The sequence below is a fragment of the Tigriopus californicus genome, chromosome 3 (assembly GCF_007210705.1).
Source record: "Tigriopus californicus strain San Diego chromosome 3, Tcal_SD_v2.1, whole genome shotgun sequence".
NCBI classification, from domain to species: Eukaryota; Metazoa; Arthropoda; class Copepoda; order Harpacticoida; family Harpacticidae; genus Tigriopus; species Tigriopus californicus.
Window position 1 is genome coordinate 2,314,897 of NC_081442.1, and position 18,573 is coordinate 2,333,469.

General features: G+C 39.7%; 3 protein-coding genes across 4 annotated transcripts; all 3 read left to right on the forward strand.

The window, feature by feature from the left end:
• On the forward strand, positions 1 to 1,380 carry LOC131877613 (uncharacterized; the record flags this gene model as incomplete). The annotated part of the gene is given in 3 exon segments (XM_059223339.1): positions 1 to 126; positions 256 to 996; positions 1,059 to 1,380. Coding segments are annotated over 3 exon segments (905 nt in total), but the record flags the coding sequence as incomplete, so codon positions are not given.
• Positions 1,381 to 1,930: 550 nt separating this feature from the next.
• Positions 1,931 to 7,442, forward strand: LOC131877612 (zinc metalloproteinase nas-7-like). 2 transcript variants are annotated; one of them, XM_059223337.1, is made up of 10 exons: positions 1,931 to 2,464; positions 3,447 to 3,680; positions 5,501 to 5,576; positions 5,795 to 6,024; positions 6,104 to 6,234; positions 6,306 to 6,438; positions 6,505 to 6,540; positions 6,612 to 6,668; positions 6,774 to 6,821; positions 6,908 to 7,442. In XM_059223337.1, the coding sequence occupies exons 1-10, from the start codon at positions 2,395 to 2,397 to the stop codon at positions 6,937 to 6,939; spliced, it is 1,047 nt and encodes a 348-aa protein (XP_059079320.1). In that variant the 5' UTR covers positions 1,931 to 2,394; the 3' UTR covers positions 6,940 to 7,442. The 2 variants fall into 2 exon arrangements, with proteins under 2 accessions (XP_059079320.1, XP_059079321.1); XM_059223338.1 differs by lacking the exons at positions 1,931 to 2,464; positions 3,447 to 3,680 and adding an exon at positions 5,113 to 5,211.
• A 477-nt stretch (positions 7,443 to 7,919) lies between these two features.
• Positions 7,920 to 10,021, forward strand: LOC131877534 (gamma-aminobutyric acid receptor subunit beta-like). The gene is made up of 8 exons (XM_059223227.1): positions 7,920 to 8,101; positions 8,176 to 8,246; positions 8,307 to 8,374; positions 8,443 to 8,669; positions 8,743 to 8,825; positions 8,894 to 9,019; positions 9,355 to 9,636; positions 9,710 to 10,021. The coding sequence occupies exons 1-8, from the start codon at positions 8,034 to 8,036 to the stop codon at positions 9,895 to 9,897; spliced, it is 1,113 nt and encodes a 370-aa protein (XP_059079210.1). The 5' UTR covers positions 7,920 to 8,033; the 3' UTR covers positions 9,898 to 10,021.
• The last annotated feature ends 8,552 nt before the right edge of the window (positions 10,022 to 18,573 follow it).

Below are 18,573 nucleotides of genomic sequence, written 5' to 3' on the forward strand. Positions count from 1 at the left end.
TCTCTAATGAGGACTCAACTCACGCCCTGAAAGACGCCTCGGAAAATAGGCTTTACTTCCAAGGTCCGGACTACACGGTGAACCTGATTCCTTTGGCCATTCTCATCAAAATCATTTTCGTCATCGGTAAGTCAAAAAAATATCGTCCCAGATACCATTGGCCGTGCTCAAGGACAGTCTAATTACTCCAACACTTTGGTCGGGCTCTTTGGTGACGGAATGAGTGTGCAATTTAAGGGTTTCTATTCATTTCAGGATACGTCATTAAATATCTCTTGGACGAATCGAACGAGGTTGATACCTATGGATCCACTGGCACGGGCTATGGTGGCTCTCAAAGTGGGAACTCATACGAATCGCCGGCACAAGGGTACAATTCCCCATCTTATGAGCCTCCAGCTTCAAGCTACGATGCTCATAGCTCGTCCAATTCGTTCGCTTCTTCCGGTTCTTCCTATCAGGCTCCTGCGAGTAACTCCTATTCAGCACCGAGTTCTGGATATTCCTCACCTCATGGTTCCAGGGTTGATGGAGTTAAGTCGGTGATGACCACGGCATTGGAGAAATTGGCCGATCTGGGCGTGTCGGGAGTGGTCAAGCTCTCCACCATGCTGTCAGGAGAAGATTCCAATGGGGTCAAAGAGGACATCAAAATCCATGATGCTTACGGCAATGACATCACTGATCAGGTTGTGTATTTGAACGACCAGAGACAAGGAAAGTTGGAGGATGGTCCATTTGCCAAAATCCTGAATAGTGGATTCCAAAGTGTGAGGCGATCGTATTTGGACACTGAACAAGTAAGACAGAGATTGCGCAAAAGAACCCGGAAAGATGAACCTCGACCAGTAAAGAACGACCCATCTGAATTTCAAGGGAGCCCCGCTGAATCAGGGACTGCCAATCCGACCCCGTTTATGAACATGTTGCCCAGCCAACGGTTGACACCCCAAGATAATCAAGATCCCTACGTTCAAGACTACTACTATACTGAAGGTACAGACGATTTTACGTTCCAACCAGGACCACCTTACGATCCTTCTCTCCACGGCTTTCAGGAATTTGGGGCACGAACCCAAAACAACATTCAAACTGATGCTGACGTTAGACCCGTGGACTATACTTCCTTTAAACCTAACCCAAAGGACATAGTACGCCGACCATCGACCATTCAAAAGATTCTTTTGGATCAAAACAAGGATAAACTACCATTTCCGACTACTCAATCTGTTCAAGCTGCACTGTGGTCAGGATCGGCAGACGAATCAAAAGTTACCCCTTTGTATGGAAGTAAATTACAACAAACCAAATAGACACATTGTCATATCCATTTGAAAGTAATTTTGTACTTTTTACAAATATATTGCGGAGAAAGATCAACCAGAACGCGTGTACTCTTCTTCCTCATGTTCTTCCGTAGGCTTCAAAAGTAACCTACGAAAATCAATCAGTAATCCATTGGTACCAAGTATCTCCAGCATTTAATCGCTTCCTCGTTTCTGGAAAGACCATTATCATGATCCACAATAAAGCCAAGCCAGGAAAGAAATCCAAAGTGGAAAAAAATCTCTTCCTCAATGGATGGAAATATCAAAGCAAGCGTCGGATTTTCTTGTTGTAAACTTTCGGCAGACCCGTACGCATGCCTGGCAACATAAACTGTAGAAAAAGATACACCATAGTCATTGACTGTCACGAGTGGTCGTACTCAAAACTCTATTCTATAATACCCTGATCAATCTCCCGAGCATCCTCAAAGCATCTCGGAGATGTGACCATCTCTGTTTGGAAAGAGGCCTGCTTGGTGCAATTGAACTTTAGAGGACATTTCGGGAATTGAAGGTGACCAAGCAAATTACACCTACGAAACCGTGCACAGAGGCAACGATTTAACCACCACTGGATTGGTTGGTAGGTTGGTTGCCGCTCTTTCATTCTCACTCGAGTCGACGCCGATTTGAGAGGGAGGGAGAAAAACTTCAACAACCTGAAGAAAATCAAACAATTGCTCTCAGTCTCCTTTGGCGATCTGCAACAGAAAATTGTGCTTCTTGTCAATTTTCAGACTTTGCATCAAGCATTGTGAGATTCGAGTGAAAGTTTTCTTCGCGTTCTGTGGACAGGAGTGAAAAAATAGTCTGTTGAAGATCTCTTTCTTCAGCTGTGGAACACCATTTCAGCATCCCCGACTATTATCATCATTGCCTATTACGAGCATGGGAAACTTGATGTGGAGTGCATGACCAGATCTTGTTCATATCTATTGATCAAACTCGCTCTACGGCTTCAAAGGAAAGATTGGTGTTCCGCAAGGATCAATTCCAGCTCCTTACCGCAAAATCTCCTCAGCAGATGATACGACTGTGAGCAAGTTGGAGCGACACAAATACAAATATGAAGCACCAGTATTTAAGAAGTCTGATCTTGGCTTGTGCAATCATTGGAAACCATGGAAAAGCATTTTGTGAGTGGCAATACGTTATGTACGCGCATGTTCGTGATGATGGACAGTAAGCAGAACGTTCTTCTGATTGGTCAATGATTTCTTTTGACTTGAATCCACTTGATTATGTGACAAAAATCCTCAGGGGCAATAGACGCAAATAATGATCACGTGGGAACTTGCTTGCGTAATTCAGATGATATCCTGACTGGAAACCTAACCCTGAGGGTTTCGGGAATTGGCTATTATTTGAACAACATTTGAGATCTAGTTAGTTCAAAGCAAAGAAAAAGTACTGCTGACTGATTTTTAGGCATTTGGTTATCAACGGTAATCGAGGTTGTCACGCCGCATTGGAAATAGAGGCGGCTTCTTCGGTTGACCTTCATTCTCCAACGAGGTGTATATTCATCACCGATTGTTATTTTGTTGCCTGAGTGAATCTACTTTCAAAATCATTAGCGGCAAAAATTGGCTATCATTAAAGACATCCTTTATGAAACAACAAATTTAACACTTGACCAATTCGACACAAAACAAGAACCACATCATAAGTTGGTTGCAATCACATTATTCATCCTTGATACTATGCACATTTTATTACTTTCAGTGCTTCAATTAGCCCTTGTAAATATACTGGAACATGGCATTCCCTCCTTGAAGTCACTTAACCTAACTCTGTGGGTCTCCTTAATTAACGTGTACTCCAAACCATTCTATGTACTGTCAATTTACTTTGAACTTTTTGTACATCGTGAGCGAATGTGTGAAACTGACCTTGCTTCACCGAACAATCAACCTTATTACCTACCACAATCAGTAGTCGCGAGTTGTTTCGGCTTGTTTGCTTGGCCAGTGCTTTGAAGGTCAGTGCCTCAAGGAAAGAGACGATCTGAATTACACCTTGGTTATGAAGTGTCAAACTTAGGGGCAATCATCAGACATGAAATACCAACCAAGCAATTCACAAATGTCGAAAGTTGTCATCTATGCTTTTTTTCAGTGGATGATTACTTTGTGGAGTACGAAGATGACAGCTATGGGTTTTCACCCATTCGAGATTTCTTTACGCCAAGAGAGCGCACAATTAAGATGGGGGATATGAGACTGACGAATACGCAGTACAGCATGTTCTTTGGCCGTCATCAGCAAAAGCGATCCGGAGCCTTTGGCGAACATCTCCGATGGCCTAAAGGCGACATTCCCTATGCGTTTTCCAAGGGCGATAAAGAACCACGTAAGTACTTGTTTAATCAGTTTGATCGTTGCGTTTACTATCGTACAATTTTTTGAAAATAAGACACGACTGTACAGTTCGAAAGTTTTGGCTCACTGACAACCTCTTTGCAAGGCAATGGTTTTATTTGCTTAAACACATGGATGCTTTTCTTTTAATATAAAACCGCTAATAGAGTCCATTTCGAGTGAATGGCGTGTAAGATATTTTGTTGTTAGTTGGTTTGATATATTGCTGCCAGAGGTTTTGAAATATTTGATCCTCCTACGAGTTAGAATTAATCCTATCGGCTAACCCTTGAATACCTATGTAGAAAATATAGAGTTTGACCTAAACAATAGTCTGTATCTGCTCTCATAAAGGTCGTCACATAGGCCTGCCTGTCAGGATTAAACTTGATTAGCCCGATTTGAAACCTTATTCATGAAAACTGTTTGTGTTGAATTAATAAGTCACAAATCACCTATTTGTACGTAATACCATTTCCGGGTACTTGTGATCATGATAAATTGGATCTGAATATTTTCACCTTTATCAACAAAATTGCCCAATCCTTACAATCAGAAATCAATGCGTTTCATATTATTGGCAGCAACTGTTTAATGTGCTTACACTTATGTCTCCTTATAAATCTAGCATGATGGATTCACTAAACCAGGATTGTAATGTAATTTACTCTGAAGTTAATGAAAGTGTCATTTTTGTCAACGAAAATAAATTTGCTTATCCTTAATCCTTGAAATAGCACATAACAGTGTTAGTTCAACAAGTGCTAAATTTGATTCAATTCAACTCAACACAAGCTTATGTTGAATATAAAGATGAGTCGCATTATGCTCTAGGACCGAGTATTGGATAACTTCAGACCAATAGGCACTACAATAGTAAGCATGACATGAGCATATATCTCAGGTTTTAAGCTATCTAATATGACACTGGCGTTAGTCAAGTCCTTGGCACTCTTTTTCAGTGTGATTACTTCTTCCAATGAAATACAGTTTTCTTGGGGTTTTGACTTCATTCTTTAAGGAAAAGACGAATTTTCGAGTTCGCATACCTCTTTAAAAACCCAGATATTCTTGAGCCAATTATTCGGGCCTAATTGCGTCAGGGAAATATTTTGCGTCCATTCCATGAAGGCATTATGTATCTTTGTACTGAAACATTAAAGGGCCTTGTTCTGCTTCAAGTTGATAGCATTCCAGCGATTTATTTGAAATTTAGAGTTTGCTAACACTCAATGTCCCAGGGGGATTTTAGATTATTTCAACAACTTTCAATTCGATGTGTCAAAAATAACTCAGCGCCAATACAACACTAATTGGTAAAATCAATCAAGGTCTCTCTTCATGTAACGCAGTCACGACTGACGTCCTGAAAGCCCAAATGCTTCGGAATAAAGCCCTGCCAAACGCAGGCAAACATTAGTAGTCCCATATCAGTAAGTCTGATAGACCTTGCAAAGAGTCATGGAGCCTGTTGGCACTTTTTTTGCAACATCAAGGCTCTTTGATGCATCAAAATTCGCCACGTATGTTTATAGTCTTATCGGTGGGTCTGTAGAGTTGTAGAATTGGACGACACGGAAGAGAGAAACCCGACATTTTTGACTATCATCTGATCACCTTTCAATCAGGAAAACGTCTCATTTTGATTGAGGAAAACGAAATTTGAAATCCACCCCTGGATGACGAGATGTATCTCATTCGAAATTATGTTGTAGCTCACCATTTGCCTTTGGTTTCTACACAATCATCATCTTCTATCATTAGCTGGGCATGTGTAATCTTAGGAGTTTAATATTCACTTTCGCTTTTCAGTGGACCACGAGAAGGAAGTAATCTACGAAGGCATTGAAATCCTCAACTCTAAGTTACATGGATGCATCAAAATCAGGTGAGATTTCAAGGATGATCATCCATGGTGGAGGGGACACCACAATCAATTGGATGTACCACAACATATGGCGTCATTAACTTCATGGTTATTAGACATTGACAATTCATTTATTCTGGAAGCCGTTCAAAACTAAGATGAAATGGCGGAAAACTAAACAGATGAAGTTGTACATTGTGCTTCACCTTATTAAAAGTCCATCTTTCTCTAATTTTCAGACCAAAGAACAGCTATGATCGCCACTTTGTGACAATCACCCGAGGGGAAGGTGGAAAGTGTTTCGCTAATGTGGGAAGGATAAAAAAGAACCGAATTAACTTGGACTCCAAATGCTACCATAAATCCGTGGTAATGCATGAGTTCATCCATGCCATTGGTTTCTATCATGAACATCAACGGATTGATCGGGATGATCACATCGAAATCCAATGGGACAACATCAAAGATAGTACGTACACCAATTGCCTAAGATGAAATAGAGAATAATTGGCTCTTGTCTGCAAGTACAATGGTTTAATTGTTTCCAGAACTTCAATTTGCGTTTAAACAACAAATCAATACTGACACATTTGGCGTGCCCTATGATCATTTAAGCATCATGCATTACACATGGAGGGCATTTGCTAAGGACAGGTCCAAGCCCACAATTGAATCCAAGGTTCGTTCTCGGAACTATTCTTTACTCCTCACGAAACCTCACTTATCCATCTTGTCTCTGTTGAATTCCAGCATCACAGTATTCCCACAAAGAAATTGGGTAGCTCTCATGAGCCTACCGATTATGATGTGATGAAAATCAAGAGAATGTATGGATGCGATGGTGGTTATGATGGTTACACTCATTCCGATCAACTCAGTCCAAGTAAGACAATTGGAAGATTTCATGCGACGTTCGTTTGAATTATCATCTTTTTATTATTTGTCTCAGATTATGATTCTGGATTAGATTACTCCCAAGGAGTTTGTAAGTACAAATGCGATATCATACTTTTTACTTTTTGCTGAACTGACCATTTGTTTCACTCGCCTTTCTAGTCCATGAGGATAAAGATTACTCTGATTTTGATACATCCGCTTATGGAGGAAGCCCGAGTAAGCATTTTGACCGTAATAAGTGCCATATTTTCGTGCAAGGCAACTTTTTTTCCCATGATCATCGAAGACGAAATATACAACCCGTTTTCAATTTCATTTCAGATGGAGACGAGTACTATGGTGAAGAAAATGTCTCGCCCAATGCTGCTTGTAAGTTCTCATCCACCTAGAAAACAAACATTGAACCCAATGGGAATTGGACTTGCTTCTATGCGGATCTAACATTTTTTCATTAGTTTCAGCGGTGTTTTATGATGGATTCTATTAGAAGCACATCATACGAACCATTTCCAGTTCGATCTCGAGGCTGATTTCCAAGATCCGAGGAGAACTCAAGATTGTTTATTCCTCAGGGACCCGGAATTTTGCATTCACATTGAAGCTCAAGCACCAAGATCGAGTTCAATATCTAGTCAGCAACGTTGACCTTGTTTCCTCACCGTATTTTCATTTCTGAAATACTACCAAATGTTTTCGTGACTTCTTTGCCATTATCGCAATCGATTTCAGAAAATACCCCATACTGAAGAGTTAGTGCGATTCATTCTTCATGTTTATTGTGATGTATATGACATTAGAGTAGATATTTCCGGTTCAAATATCGTTCGTCTGATTTGAATGTCAACAACTTGGGCGATCATTCACTCTAGTTCAATTGATGGACAAAGAAATGCATGTAAAGGTTGTGGCACAGATGAGCATTTCAGCTGTCCTCCACTCAAGGTGAAATTGATGGGCATGCCTTTACTTATTTTGAGTACTTGTTAAGAACGTTCACAATAACCTACGCAACGCGATCTGAACTGCGTCAGCACCTTTCTTTCAGATGAAAGAATCTCCTCATCGGCAAGATGAACACCAGATACCTAAGATAGTTTCTCAATAAAAGCAAAAGCCTGACAAGTGTACAATACAGGAAAAACTAATGCGAATCTCAATCTCAAATCTGCAATACGTCGTGGTTTCATGTTTTAACACGAACATCCCTTGAAGACAATAGAGGGCTACAACATGAGTTTTGTGGGCCTTGAAGATACCAATGAAGAGTATAAATCAAGCTACACATATGCGCTAACAAGTAATGATGAAGATAGTCCTGGCTTTAAAGTAATTTTCAACTCGTGTTTTGGAAGAAAAGAGAAATGAATGTTTCTAAAATCAAATGCCAGTGTTTCCATTAGCGTCTTTTGAGCGTTGAGAGAAGTTGTGGAGATTGGATATGCTTTAGGTTCAGATATTTGGACGTTGGATCCATCACACTGGATGACAACATCGCTTGCTTTGTGCTCATGAGTATAACCGAAGTGAATGTGAATTTAATGAGTACAAAGTCAGTCGATCTACAGAATAAGAACGTGAAACATGAAAGCACATTTCTCCCCAACCTTTCTTGTCTTACTCGGTCTACTGAGTTTGGGCCTGAGTGAAAGGTGAGCGAAATACGACTCGAAAATGAGAAGAATCGAAAGAATCAGTTTTTTTTCTTATTTCATGGCCACCATAGAATAAAGGTTTCCGAGACGTTGGACAGACTCCTGGCAGACTATGATCCTAGAGTGAGGCCCAATTATCAAGGTTTGTCATCATCCTTTTGTGCAATTATCTAAAACTCAACCCGAGACTCTGTTCCTCCAGTGGAGCCTTTGACAGTCAATGTGAGCCTTTATGTTCTGGATATGCCCAAAATTTCGTCCAGGGACAAGGTGAGCGAAAAGTTAATAATAATTTAAAGACATACTGAACAACTTCCTTCCATTTTATCCTTCCCTAGGAGTACACCTTGATGATGTTCTTCCGACAATTTTGGAAGGACGAACGATTGGCCTACGCCGATGGCTCCCTTCAAGAAAATATTGTGGCTAGCTCTGGATACAGTGAAAAAATCTGGGTGCCTGATACCTTCTTTGTGAACGAGAGGAAAGCCACTTTTCATCACATCCCAAGTCCAAATGAATTCATCAGAATTGAGCCTGATGGTAGGATCCTCAGAAGTGTACGGTGTGTCTACATATATACGTTGAAACATCCGAAAACACGTGATAATCAAAGATATGATTGGTTTGGTTCCCAGGATCAGTGTGACCTTAACATGCAATATGGACATGAGTGGTTTTCCGTTCGATTCTCAAACATGTTCTATGGAAATGGAGAGTTGTAAGTGGCCTTATCTTTGCTGTACTTTCAAGATGCTTGAAAGGTATAATCCATTTTCCTTATTTCAGATGGAGCCCAAATGAAGGACATCAAATACGATTGGCAAGCCTTGGACATTTCATCGCATATCCATTCCGAGGACTTTGCTATTATTGGTTTCAAGAATGTGACTGAGGAAGCGCATCTTTCCACGGGTAAGCAATAACCATAAAAAAAAATTATAAACCAGGGTCTCAAGTCATTCCCCCAAAATGGATTTCCATGACATTACTATAAATGAACATTGGACCCTGATTACTACTGATGGGATCAAATCAATAATCACGGGAGGTTGCGACTAGGGCTACCAATTTACATTTTCAGTGGCACATGGCGTCACGAGCGGAACATCGGTAACCCGTTAGTTATTCACAAAAAGTAACCCTGATTTTTCTTCGTTCAAACCAGGGTGGTGCTTTGACTTCCCTAACTTTCTGGCAATCCTGATTTTGAAAATATATTTGATCCCATCACAACCGATTACTTCCAGGGAGTTATTCTCGGCTGGTCATGAAAATTTTCTTTGAGAGGAAATCTGGTTATTACGTAACAGTCTTTATGATACCTGTGGCAATGTTGACTATCTTGGCAATGATGTCAATGTGGATGGATCGGGATAACATCATTGCACGGCTGGGCCTAATTCTCGTGGGTATCATGGGAGTCATGTGCAGCTCCACCATCGTTCAAGTCCTTCATCCAGCCTCCGAAACAAAAGCCATCGATGTTTACTTCGGTATTTCAGTCACTATGATCTTCTTTGTGGCCCTAGGTTGGTACAATTCAATCGAAGGTAAAAGCTCGGTACAATACTCTTACATGAAACCTCTCTTTTACTTTTATAGAAGCCGTTATTGTCACGAAAAAAGGGGGAAAGACTCAATCTGGAAGCTATATTGAAAGCATTGCTCGTTTAGCAATGATTACTGCCTTTGTGCTATTTCAAGTAGTAATCTTCATATACGCTATGGTTTTGAAAATGGGATACCCTGATGGTTCTGAAGACATGGTCTTATTTGTTCCAAATAAATAAATCAAACTTACAAGGTGAATTAAAGCGGAGTGTTTCAAGAGTATTTGAGATGTAATTTCTTTACCTTTGTGAGCAAACCCGAGGAATATATCATATTGCTAAAACAAGTGGAAATTATCTAAAATTCTTCCCGTGTTGTTATTTATTAGGATTTGTGGTCATGTCAGTAAGGTAAAATATGATGCCAATCAAGGGTTTCGTAGTCAAGTTCAAAATAGGCGAAAAAAAGAGAACTTAGTTATACAAATGAAATGTGTCCATGCATTATGGGGATTTTAGGCCACACATATGTAAATAAGATTCCAAGATGAATTTGCTCACTGGTGGCGGACGTTTTCGAACAGAAACACAAATCCACCATTCTGAGGCTTTTTCATTTATTCATTTCCTCTGAGGTAAAAATCATCTTAAGTTCATAAAAAAAATTACCGTCTACATGGAAATACTGCTCTTCCAATGAAAAATAGGTTGAAAAAAGAAAATCTTGTCAAAAGAACTGATAAATATTACCAATTTCGTTCGTAAATTTAGGAATCGCTCAAATCGAATTATAAAGCTATGGACGGACGAATTTTGGATACAAGCATAGGGAATACAACAGACAACGTATGAAAAAGACAATGTCAAAGGGCTGAATATGGTTGCATACTCCACTTCCAAAATTGAACCTTGCATCTTGATATCTAAATTAGTTGGTTAAGGGACCTTATTTGCAACGTCAGACACCCCAAACGAAACGAGAAGACGCACAGTAGATTATTAAATAAACAACTCGTGACATGCCACAAATGCGATTTCTTTTCCGGACATCATGTGACCCAAGTAAGTAATTATATGTAACATTTTGAAAGAATTTGCCAAAGAACAACACAAACGCATTACAATTCATTAAGGAGTAATCGGTTCAATCGGCCCATTATTTGGTACAGGCTGACTCCCAAAGCACCATCTGAAATGCAGAACGTAAAGCAGCATACTTCGTGCAGCGTAAGAGGGCTAGACAGGACACACTAGTTAGTAAACCAAAGCTTATTCCTTTGAGATAAGACGCTCTGTGTGAAGATTCTGAAAGGACTTCATGAGTGTTATTGCATGAGCATCATTTCTTTATTGTTTATTGCTATACTAAAATGCAGAATGAAAACTAAAGAAAAAAGGAACAGCAAAGGCAAAAGGAAAAAAAAGAAGTCAAGCCATAGAAAAGAAACAAACTTGACTTCATGACATTGGGATCAAAGGCAAGGTTCTCAATTGGATAAGAAGCTTTATTCAAGATAGGAAGCAAATTGTTAGGATCGAGGGATTCCTTGGTGCCATACATGATGTCGAGTCTCTTTTTCAAATCTGTCCCGCCAAAACACCGAGAGGCCGACTTTTGACTTTATCAACAAACTCCTCATACTAATGGCGGCCGGAATACGATCAATCTAAGTGGGGATTTCGCGTAAAAAGTGATAGTGTTCGGAGATTTCAAAGGTCTGTACAAGTCGATTGTTCAACCGCATCTTGAATATGCCTCGCCCAATTGGGCTCCAATCAGTTCAGCAGGTTTGCAAAAGGTTTAACAAGTTCAAAGGTAATTTTTCGTTAGGAACATCACTGAAATGAGAGGGCTCTCGTATTGGAAGAGACTAAAAAAGTTGGGACTGTCCAGAGTTCGGAGAAGGTACGAAAGGATTCCGATGCTGTAAGTCTTCAAAAGCATCTATGAGCTTTTTCCCAACCAGGACTTAGGGTCAATTCTAGCGACCGTAGAAGCTTAATGTGCGTTTTGAGAGCACCTTCAACCACTCAAGGATCCAGGCTAATTAGAAAAATGAATTCCACCTCTCATCTTTCTCGGGCTCCTTCATTGTTCAATTTGCTGCCCTCTAATATTCGTAGGGAATATGTAGGCCTTGTTGATCCGTTTCATCTCTGTTTTAACAAATTTTTAGATAGCATTCCAGATCAACTCTACATTCAAAGGCTGGCTTGGTCTGAAAACTCAAATTCGTTGGTAGACCAAATATCATATAAAGATTGAAGGTAATAAATAGACGAATTTTCGACCATTCATTTTAATAGTAATAGGGATTACATTCCCTATAGCGGTTAGAAAAGCCCGTGAAAACCCAAACAAAAAAAAAAAAAACTAAAGAACTGCACATACGATTTGGAACTAGAAATACTACACTACAAATCAGAGAGAAACTGCTAAAGCTAAACATAAACATAAATGAGCAATAAACTTATTAGGTTTTATAGTAATTACGCCTTACCAAAGACCTGTGAAAAAACCAAACCTTATGGAGTGAAAGAATGGCAATTCCCATTCATTCACCCACACACAAACACTACACGTGCACAGCAACCAAGGAGCAACAGGAGGAATTGGGACGATTGTCAGAGACAACCTTGGGTTCAAAGCCTATCACCTTCAAAATTGCGAGCTCTCATCTGGGCCTTCAAAGGACAAAAGGCTGGCTGGCTGTAAAATGCTTCTTTAGAAAATTAGGGATGATACGGTCCCAAATCTGATTTTTTCTGAGGTTGATGGGGAAGCCATTACCAATGTAGAGACTATGGCTAACATGCTTGGAGATCAGTTCTCCAGTGTGTTTTCAAACAAACTGAGTTCGGAAGCAACAGCTCATTGCTCTGAAGATGAGTCTGTTGAGATTGGCAAGGTCAGTCAAGTTGAGCGTTTAGATGATCTTGTAGTCACAGATCAAGATGCATTAGAGGCCACCAAGGACTTTAGACTCTCGAGCTCTCCTGGTCCTGATGGTGTGACATTCCAGTTTCTGATGAGATGCTCACTGGTTCTTGCTCCTGTTTTCTCGTACTTGATGCGTTGCATCTTGGATCAGGGCAAGTTTCCATCTTCACTAAAATTAGCTCACGTTGTTCCAATCTTTAAAAGGGGAGATAAGGCGCTCCCCAGTAACTATAGGCTGATTTCTCTCACTTCGAATATTGCGAAGGTGTTTGAGAAGATCATGAAGTCCAAACTTGTTGAAATTCTTGAAGTCAATGAAGTCCTTCCTCCTAGCCAGTAAGGGTTCCGAGCACATTTTAGCACGGTTACCCAACTGATCGAGCATTTAGAGCAGGTCATTGAGGTACTGGAAAGGCATGAGTCAGTTGATGTTGTCTATCTTGATTTTGCCAAAGCCTTTGATAAAGTAGATTATGGCCTTTTGTTGAATAGACTTCATGACATTGGGATCTAAGGCAAGGTTCTCAATTGGATAAGAAGCTTCATTCAGGATAGGAAGCAAATTGTTTAAGGTTGAGGGATCTCTTAGTGACATACATGATGTCAAGTCAGATGTTCCCCAAGGCTCCATCTTAGGGCCCCTCCTTTTTATAATAGTTGTTGCCCCGCTTCAAAAGCTTAGTATTACTGCCAGTCTCTCTTCAAAGATTCAACGATACAAACGATACAAAGTTAGTTTCTGGTAGGAATGGCCAAGATTGCACTAGCCATGCAAAGGACATAAAAATAATCTATTCTTGGGTTACTAAGAGTAATATGGCCCTGAACGGAATGAAATTCCGCTCCATGACCTTAGGGTCAACTCCTTTGAATACTCCACTTGGTGTTAATGGAGGTAAAGATATTGAGCAGGTCTCATCTATGAAAGATTTAGGAGTAGTCCTCCAAAATAATGGATAATTCGATTGAGCATGTCCAGTTGAAAGAGGGCAAAGTTTTTCAAACATGTGGTTGGATCTATCGCTCGCTTAAGTCCAGAGACAGCATCAAGATGCTAACTCTGTACAAGCGATTGGCCAGCCGCATCTTGAATATACTTCACCCATTTGGGCTCCAATGAGTACAGCAGGTTTGCATGATGCATACCAGCAAGTTTTATTTTTCTCAAATTTTCATAAAACAAGCCATTCATGCGCAATAAGTGATTGAAGCGAACATCGGATGGAAAAAAGGGAAAAAGCCAAATTAGGTTCGCTCAAAGGCTCATATATTCGGTTTCCTTACACTGATTTGCATGATGAAGATAGTTATGGGGACCTGTAAACCCCGCCTACAAATCACATTTTGACTATTTTTTGATAGCACCAAAAATTGATGGTTATCAAAAGGTGGTTCCCTTAACGTGACAAATGGATCGACGTTGTAAAAAGAATCAGTATGTCGGTAAAGTTTCGTCAAGATTGGAAATTTCGAAGCTAGATTGACTTTAGATCAACCCTACATTCAAGGACTGGCTCGGTCTGACAATTCGAACTCGTTGTTACACCAAGTATTATATAAAGATTGAAAGGTAATAAAGGGACAAATTGTAACCTTTCATTTTAATACGCACAGTCGTGGACTTTTGGGGAAATTTGACTTGGTCTTGTCTCTTTCCGTCGTGGTTTTGAGCACAATGAAATGTCAAGTTATTGTTCTTTAGGCTTGGGCGAATACGAAAGCATGAGTCAAGTTCCTGATTGACTTGCCACGCCCAGGCCTGTTCCATCGAAGAGTACTCTTTTTCCAATGGTTCATGGTCAGAAGCATGAAGTGAAGTAAGGAAATAAAAAACTTATTTGCTTTGAGCAATATTTTGCAGCTAAGTGAAAAATAGATTTCCACAACCTAAATTCTTCAACTCCACGGAACTTCACGATATAGAGCCACGCAACCTGCTTCCCGCCTGTTTGCGCGGATAGGTTGAGAAACTGAATGAGACCGATTTTGGCCAAATAATTGAAGACTGGATTAGAGAAAGGCTTCCGACATTGTTTTGCTCCTAGATATGTTCACCATCCCCTATAACGGCCTCATTTAAGTCATTGTGAACAAGGAGACTGGGAAAGACCTATACCTGTTTGTTTCATACTTGCCTTAAAGGCCACCGTTGACAAAGGTCAACATGTCCGAAGTTATAGGTTAAAGGGCTGAACTGGAAAGTGGGCAGTCTAAAAACGGTGGATATTTTTAGAAACAAATAAAACTGTAGGCAACTGGGATGCTTTCATGGCCATGGAATGGCGCTGTGCATGTTGAACTAGTATCTAGAAATGAAATATAAGTAACGAGAATAAATTCAGCAACAAGTGAAACTTCTGCTCAGCCATGGTGCAGCATGGGTGTTATTAAGAAAATGATTGACAGATCAGTGTACAGTGAGCATTATGAGTTGCCTCCCAAAAGACGTTTGAGTGGCGAGATGCTTAGAACCACCATGATGAAGAAATGCTCAATTATGAGAAGTTCATTCACTAACCCAACTCCTCATGAACAGCCGAACAAATAACTAGAAGGCAAAAATACACAGAACCCTTGATTTCAATTTTAAAAACATTTATTTGACAAAGCATTCTAAATGAAGCTTGGAAATCCTTTGTAGTCACTACCTAAAAAGGCTACCATTGCCAATTTGGGGACGTCATCCATGCTCCCAAGCTATGGTTCCGATAATCCAGGATGGTTTTGGCCTACGGCCCTGGTAGTTATGGGCTTCAAGTCTTTAATGACTCATTCATTTTAGATCATGAGCACCGGTGGAGTTACCCAAACCCCTAGAGTACATCAATAGTGGAGTGGAAAGCTTGGTGAAAGATCGAACGTCTTCTAGCGAGGTTTTGTAGAGCTATGCGTTACCCCCATGAATTTCATCTTCATGTTCAAGTGCTCGATTAGGAGATAACGAAAACTGAAGCGTCTTTCAGCGAGGTTTCAGAGAGCTTTCCTCTCCATTACTACCGTACTCCATGCCAAACCAAACTTGATAATTCTTGCCGGTTCAGTTCCAAGCCACAACCACCTTGGACAAAAATGAACAGAAATTGAGGACAAGCTTTTACGGTGTATCACTTTCTCTATTCCCTTTTTCCTGGCATTCTTTTCCTCTTAAGTGGTTGTCTGGACTTCAGAGGTCTTGTTGTATGGTATTTGACCAATTGGCCAGATGAAGCATTGTGGTCAACAGTCCATTTTATTGCCATTGCAATGGTTTCGATAATAGTTTTACGCTGTAACTATAGAGGTGGGTGTTATTTTTTGGGGGGGAATGGATAATTTTTCACGAGCTTTTCTAACCGCTATAGAGGCTTGTAAAGAACGGGCTCGGATTTCCGCTGCGTGGGCCAGTCAGACCGCTCCACAATCGTGGTAAGAACTACCATGGTTGAAGCTCATCCAGTACTTCCAGATCTTAATTAACAAGATTGTTCGCCATTCGAGGACATTGTTTGACAATTATTTTAAACCATTGAAGTTCATCCATCATTCATTTATTCATTTGCCAAAGCCTAGTTTAACAGCTGGTATAAAAATATGCAACTTTCAAGTCCTACGCATTCACTACGCATATTAAAGGGAAGCAAAAAAGAGAAAGAAGAGAAGTGGACATCGTTGTTCGAAATAGCCTGGATTGTGGAGGGCTTAATGGTGCTCTCAAAACGCACATTAAGCCTCTACGGTCGCTAGAAATGACCCTAAATCCTGGGTTGGGACACAGCTCATAGATGCTTTTGAAGACGTACAGTATCAGATACCTTTCGCACCTTCTCTGAACACTGTACAGTCCCAACTTTTTTAGTCTCTCCCAATATGAGAGCTCTCTCAATCCTGTGATGTTCCTAGTGAAACATCTTTGGACTTGTTCGAGCTTTTGCAAACCTGCTGAACTCATTGGAGCCCAAGTGGGTGAAGCATATTCAAGATGTGGCTGAACAATCGACTTATATATCCAACCACATGTTTGAAAAGCTTTACCAACTTTCAACTGGATATGCTCATCGAACTTTCCATTATCTTGGAGGACTTCACCTAAATCCCTCATGGATGAGACCTGCTGAACGCCTTTACCCTTATCGTCAAGCAGCATGAACCCTGGGGTAGAAAAATGAGGACACAGGAGAGAAATAAAGACTTCACCCTAGCCATATTCTTCACACTTTCACATGGTTCTTAAACAAGGTGTTTAGAATGTTGTTAAGTAACTTTCAACTATGCTTTCAAGACTTTTAAAGACGGTTTTTGATACCAGTAAATCAAGACGTTCAATTTCTGTATCGGAAAATAGTCAGTTATCGATCAAGAAACTAAAAGATGACACTTAAAACACACTTAAAGGCACATCAAACTAAAAGTGCTGAACGTCAAAATCATTAGACACAATAGTTGCAACTTCAGTAGAAATTTCATGGACATACATAAAGCTGCTACTTAGCTATTGCAAGTTGAATGTTCCCGTTTTTGTCAAAGTTGGCTTCGAAATTCGCTGACGACCACTTACCACCAGTTAATTGACACATTAAATACAATTTTATTATCAAATAACCAGATGCACTATTATTGATGCATTGCAAGAAGCTATATCAACTAAAAATTGAATATTTACCAACTTAAAACATTTTTAGATGCATATTTTGGATACAATATTTTATAAATGTGCTTCATATACCTAGTTGGGCACTTCATTGCAATTTCATGAAAACCAATGCCATTTTAAGGAGATGATCAAATGTGCACTAAGCTTTTATTCAAGCTTCAAATTGGAAAACCTAACGCTAAATAGAAACTGCAGTTTTTGAGCATACCATTATGTAATAATCTTGCAAGGAGTTTTAAATTTCTTTTCCGTTATTTGTTTTCCTAATGTGTTTTTTAATGACTTAATGTAACATTTTTAACCAATACAATATTTTTTAAACGAAAGAAAATTTGCCGCCTAATTTTGACAAAAACTGGAACATTCAACTTGCAATAGCTAAGTAGCCGCTTAATGCCCTTTTTATTGTTTTGCGGACTTCCTTACCGCTACTAGGATTGGATTCATAGCAATTCAAGACGAGAATTTTTTTTCATTTTACTTCACTTTCATTTATATATATTATTTGATCGACCAATGAATTAGACTTGACTGATCTGGCCAACCCTTGAATATAAGGTTGATCGGGAATTTTAGTCAAAAACTTGTCCAAGTCTGACTTAAATCCTGCTTCTGGATCAACGCCTACGTATTGCCAACAAATATTAGAGGGAAGCAAATTAAACAATGCAGGAGCCCGAGAAAGAAGAGACGGGGACTTCATTGTTTTAACTAGCCTGGATTCTCGAGGGCTTGAAGGTGCTCTCAAAACGCACTTTATGCCTCTTCGGTCACTAGAATTGACCCTAAATCCTGTGTTGGGACAAAGCTCATGAATGCTTTTGAAAACTTACAATATCAGATACCTTTTGTACCTTCTCTGAATAGCGTACAATCACAATTGTTTTAGTCCCTCCCAAACACGAGAGCTGACTTATTGTCAACCCTAAAATACCTTTTTAAACAGTATCAACGATCATAACTTTCGTTGAAGCTTGTAATAAGATAACATTTTGATAAGTGATTGTTTGAAAAAAGGTTTTGCAGTGACAAAATTTCTTTCTTTGTTAACGGAACGTTTTAAGTTCGAAACAGAGCAACCTCTTTCATCGAGCAACTTTTGTTAGGAAGGAAAAAAGGGCTTTAATCACTAGAGCCGGCCTCAATTTGCATTCTGTAAATTGTGCATTTTTTGCAAAAATCTTGCCCATCCGAGATATTTTTTCACCTTTTGCAATGTTGAGAGCAATATTTGATATGGTTCTGCAATTCATTATGCAATTTCAGCCATTTCCGCCAAGAAAATCCAATATTTGTGAAGAATCATGATAACTTTCAAGAATCATGGTCAAATTTAGGGAAAAAT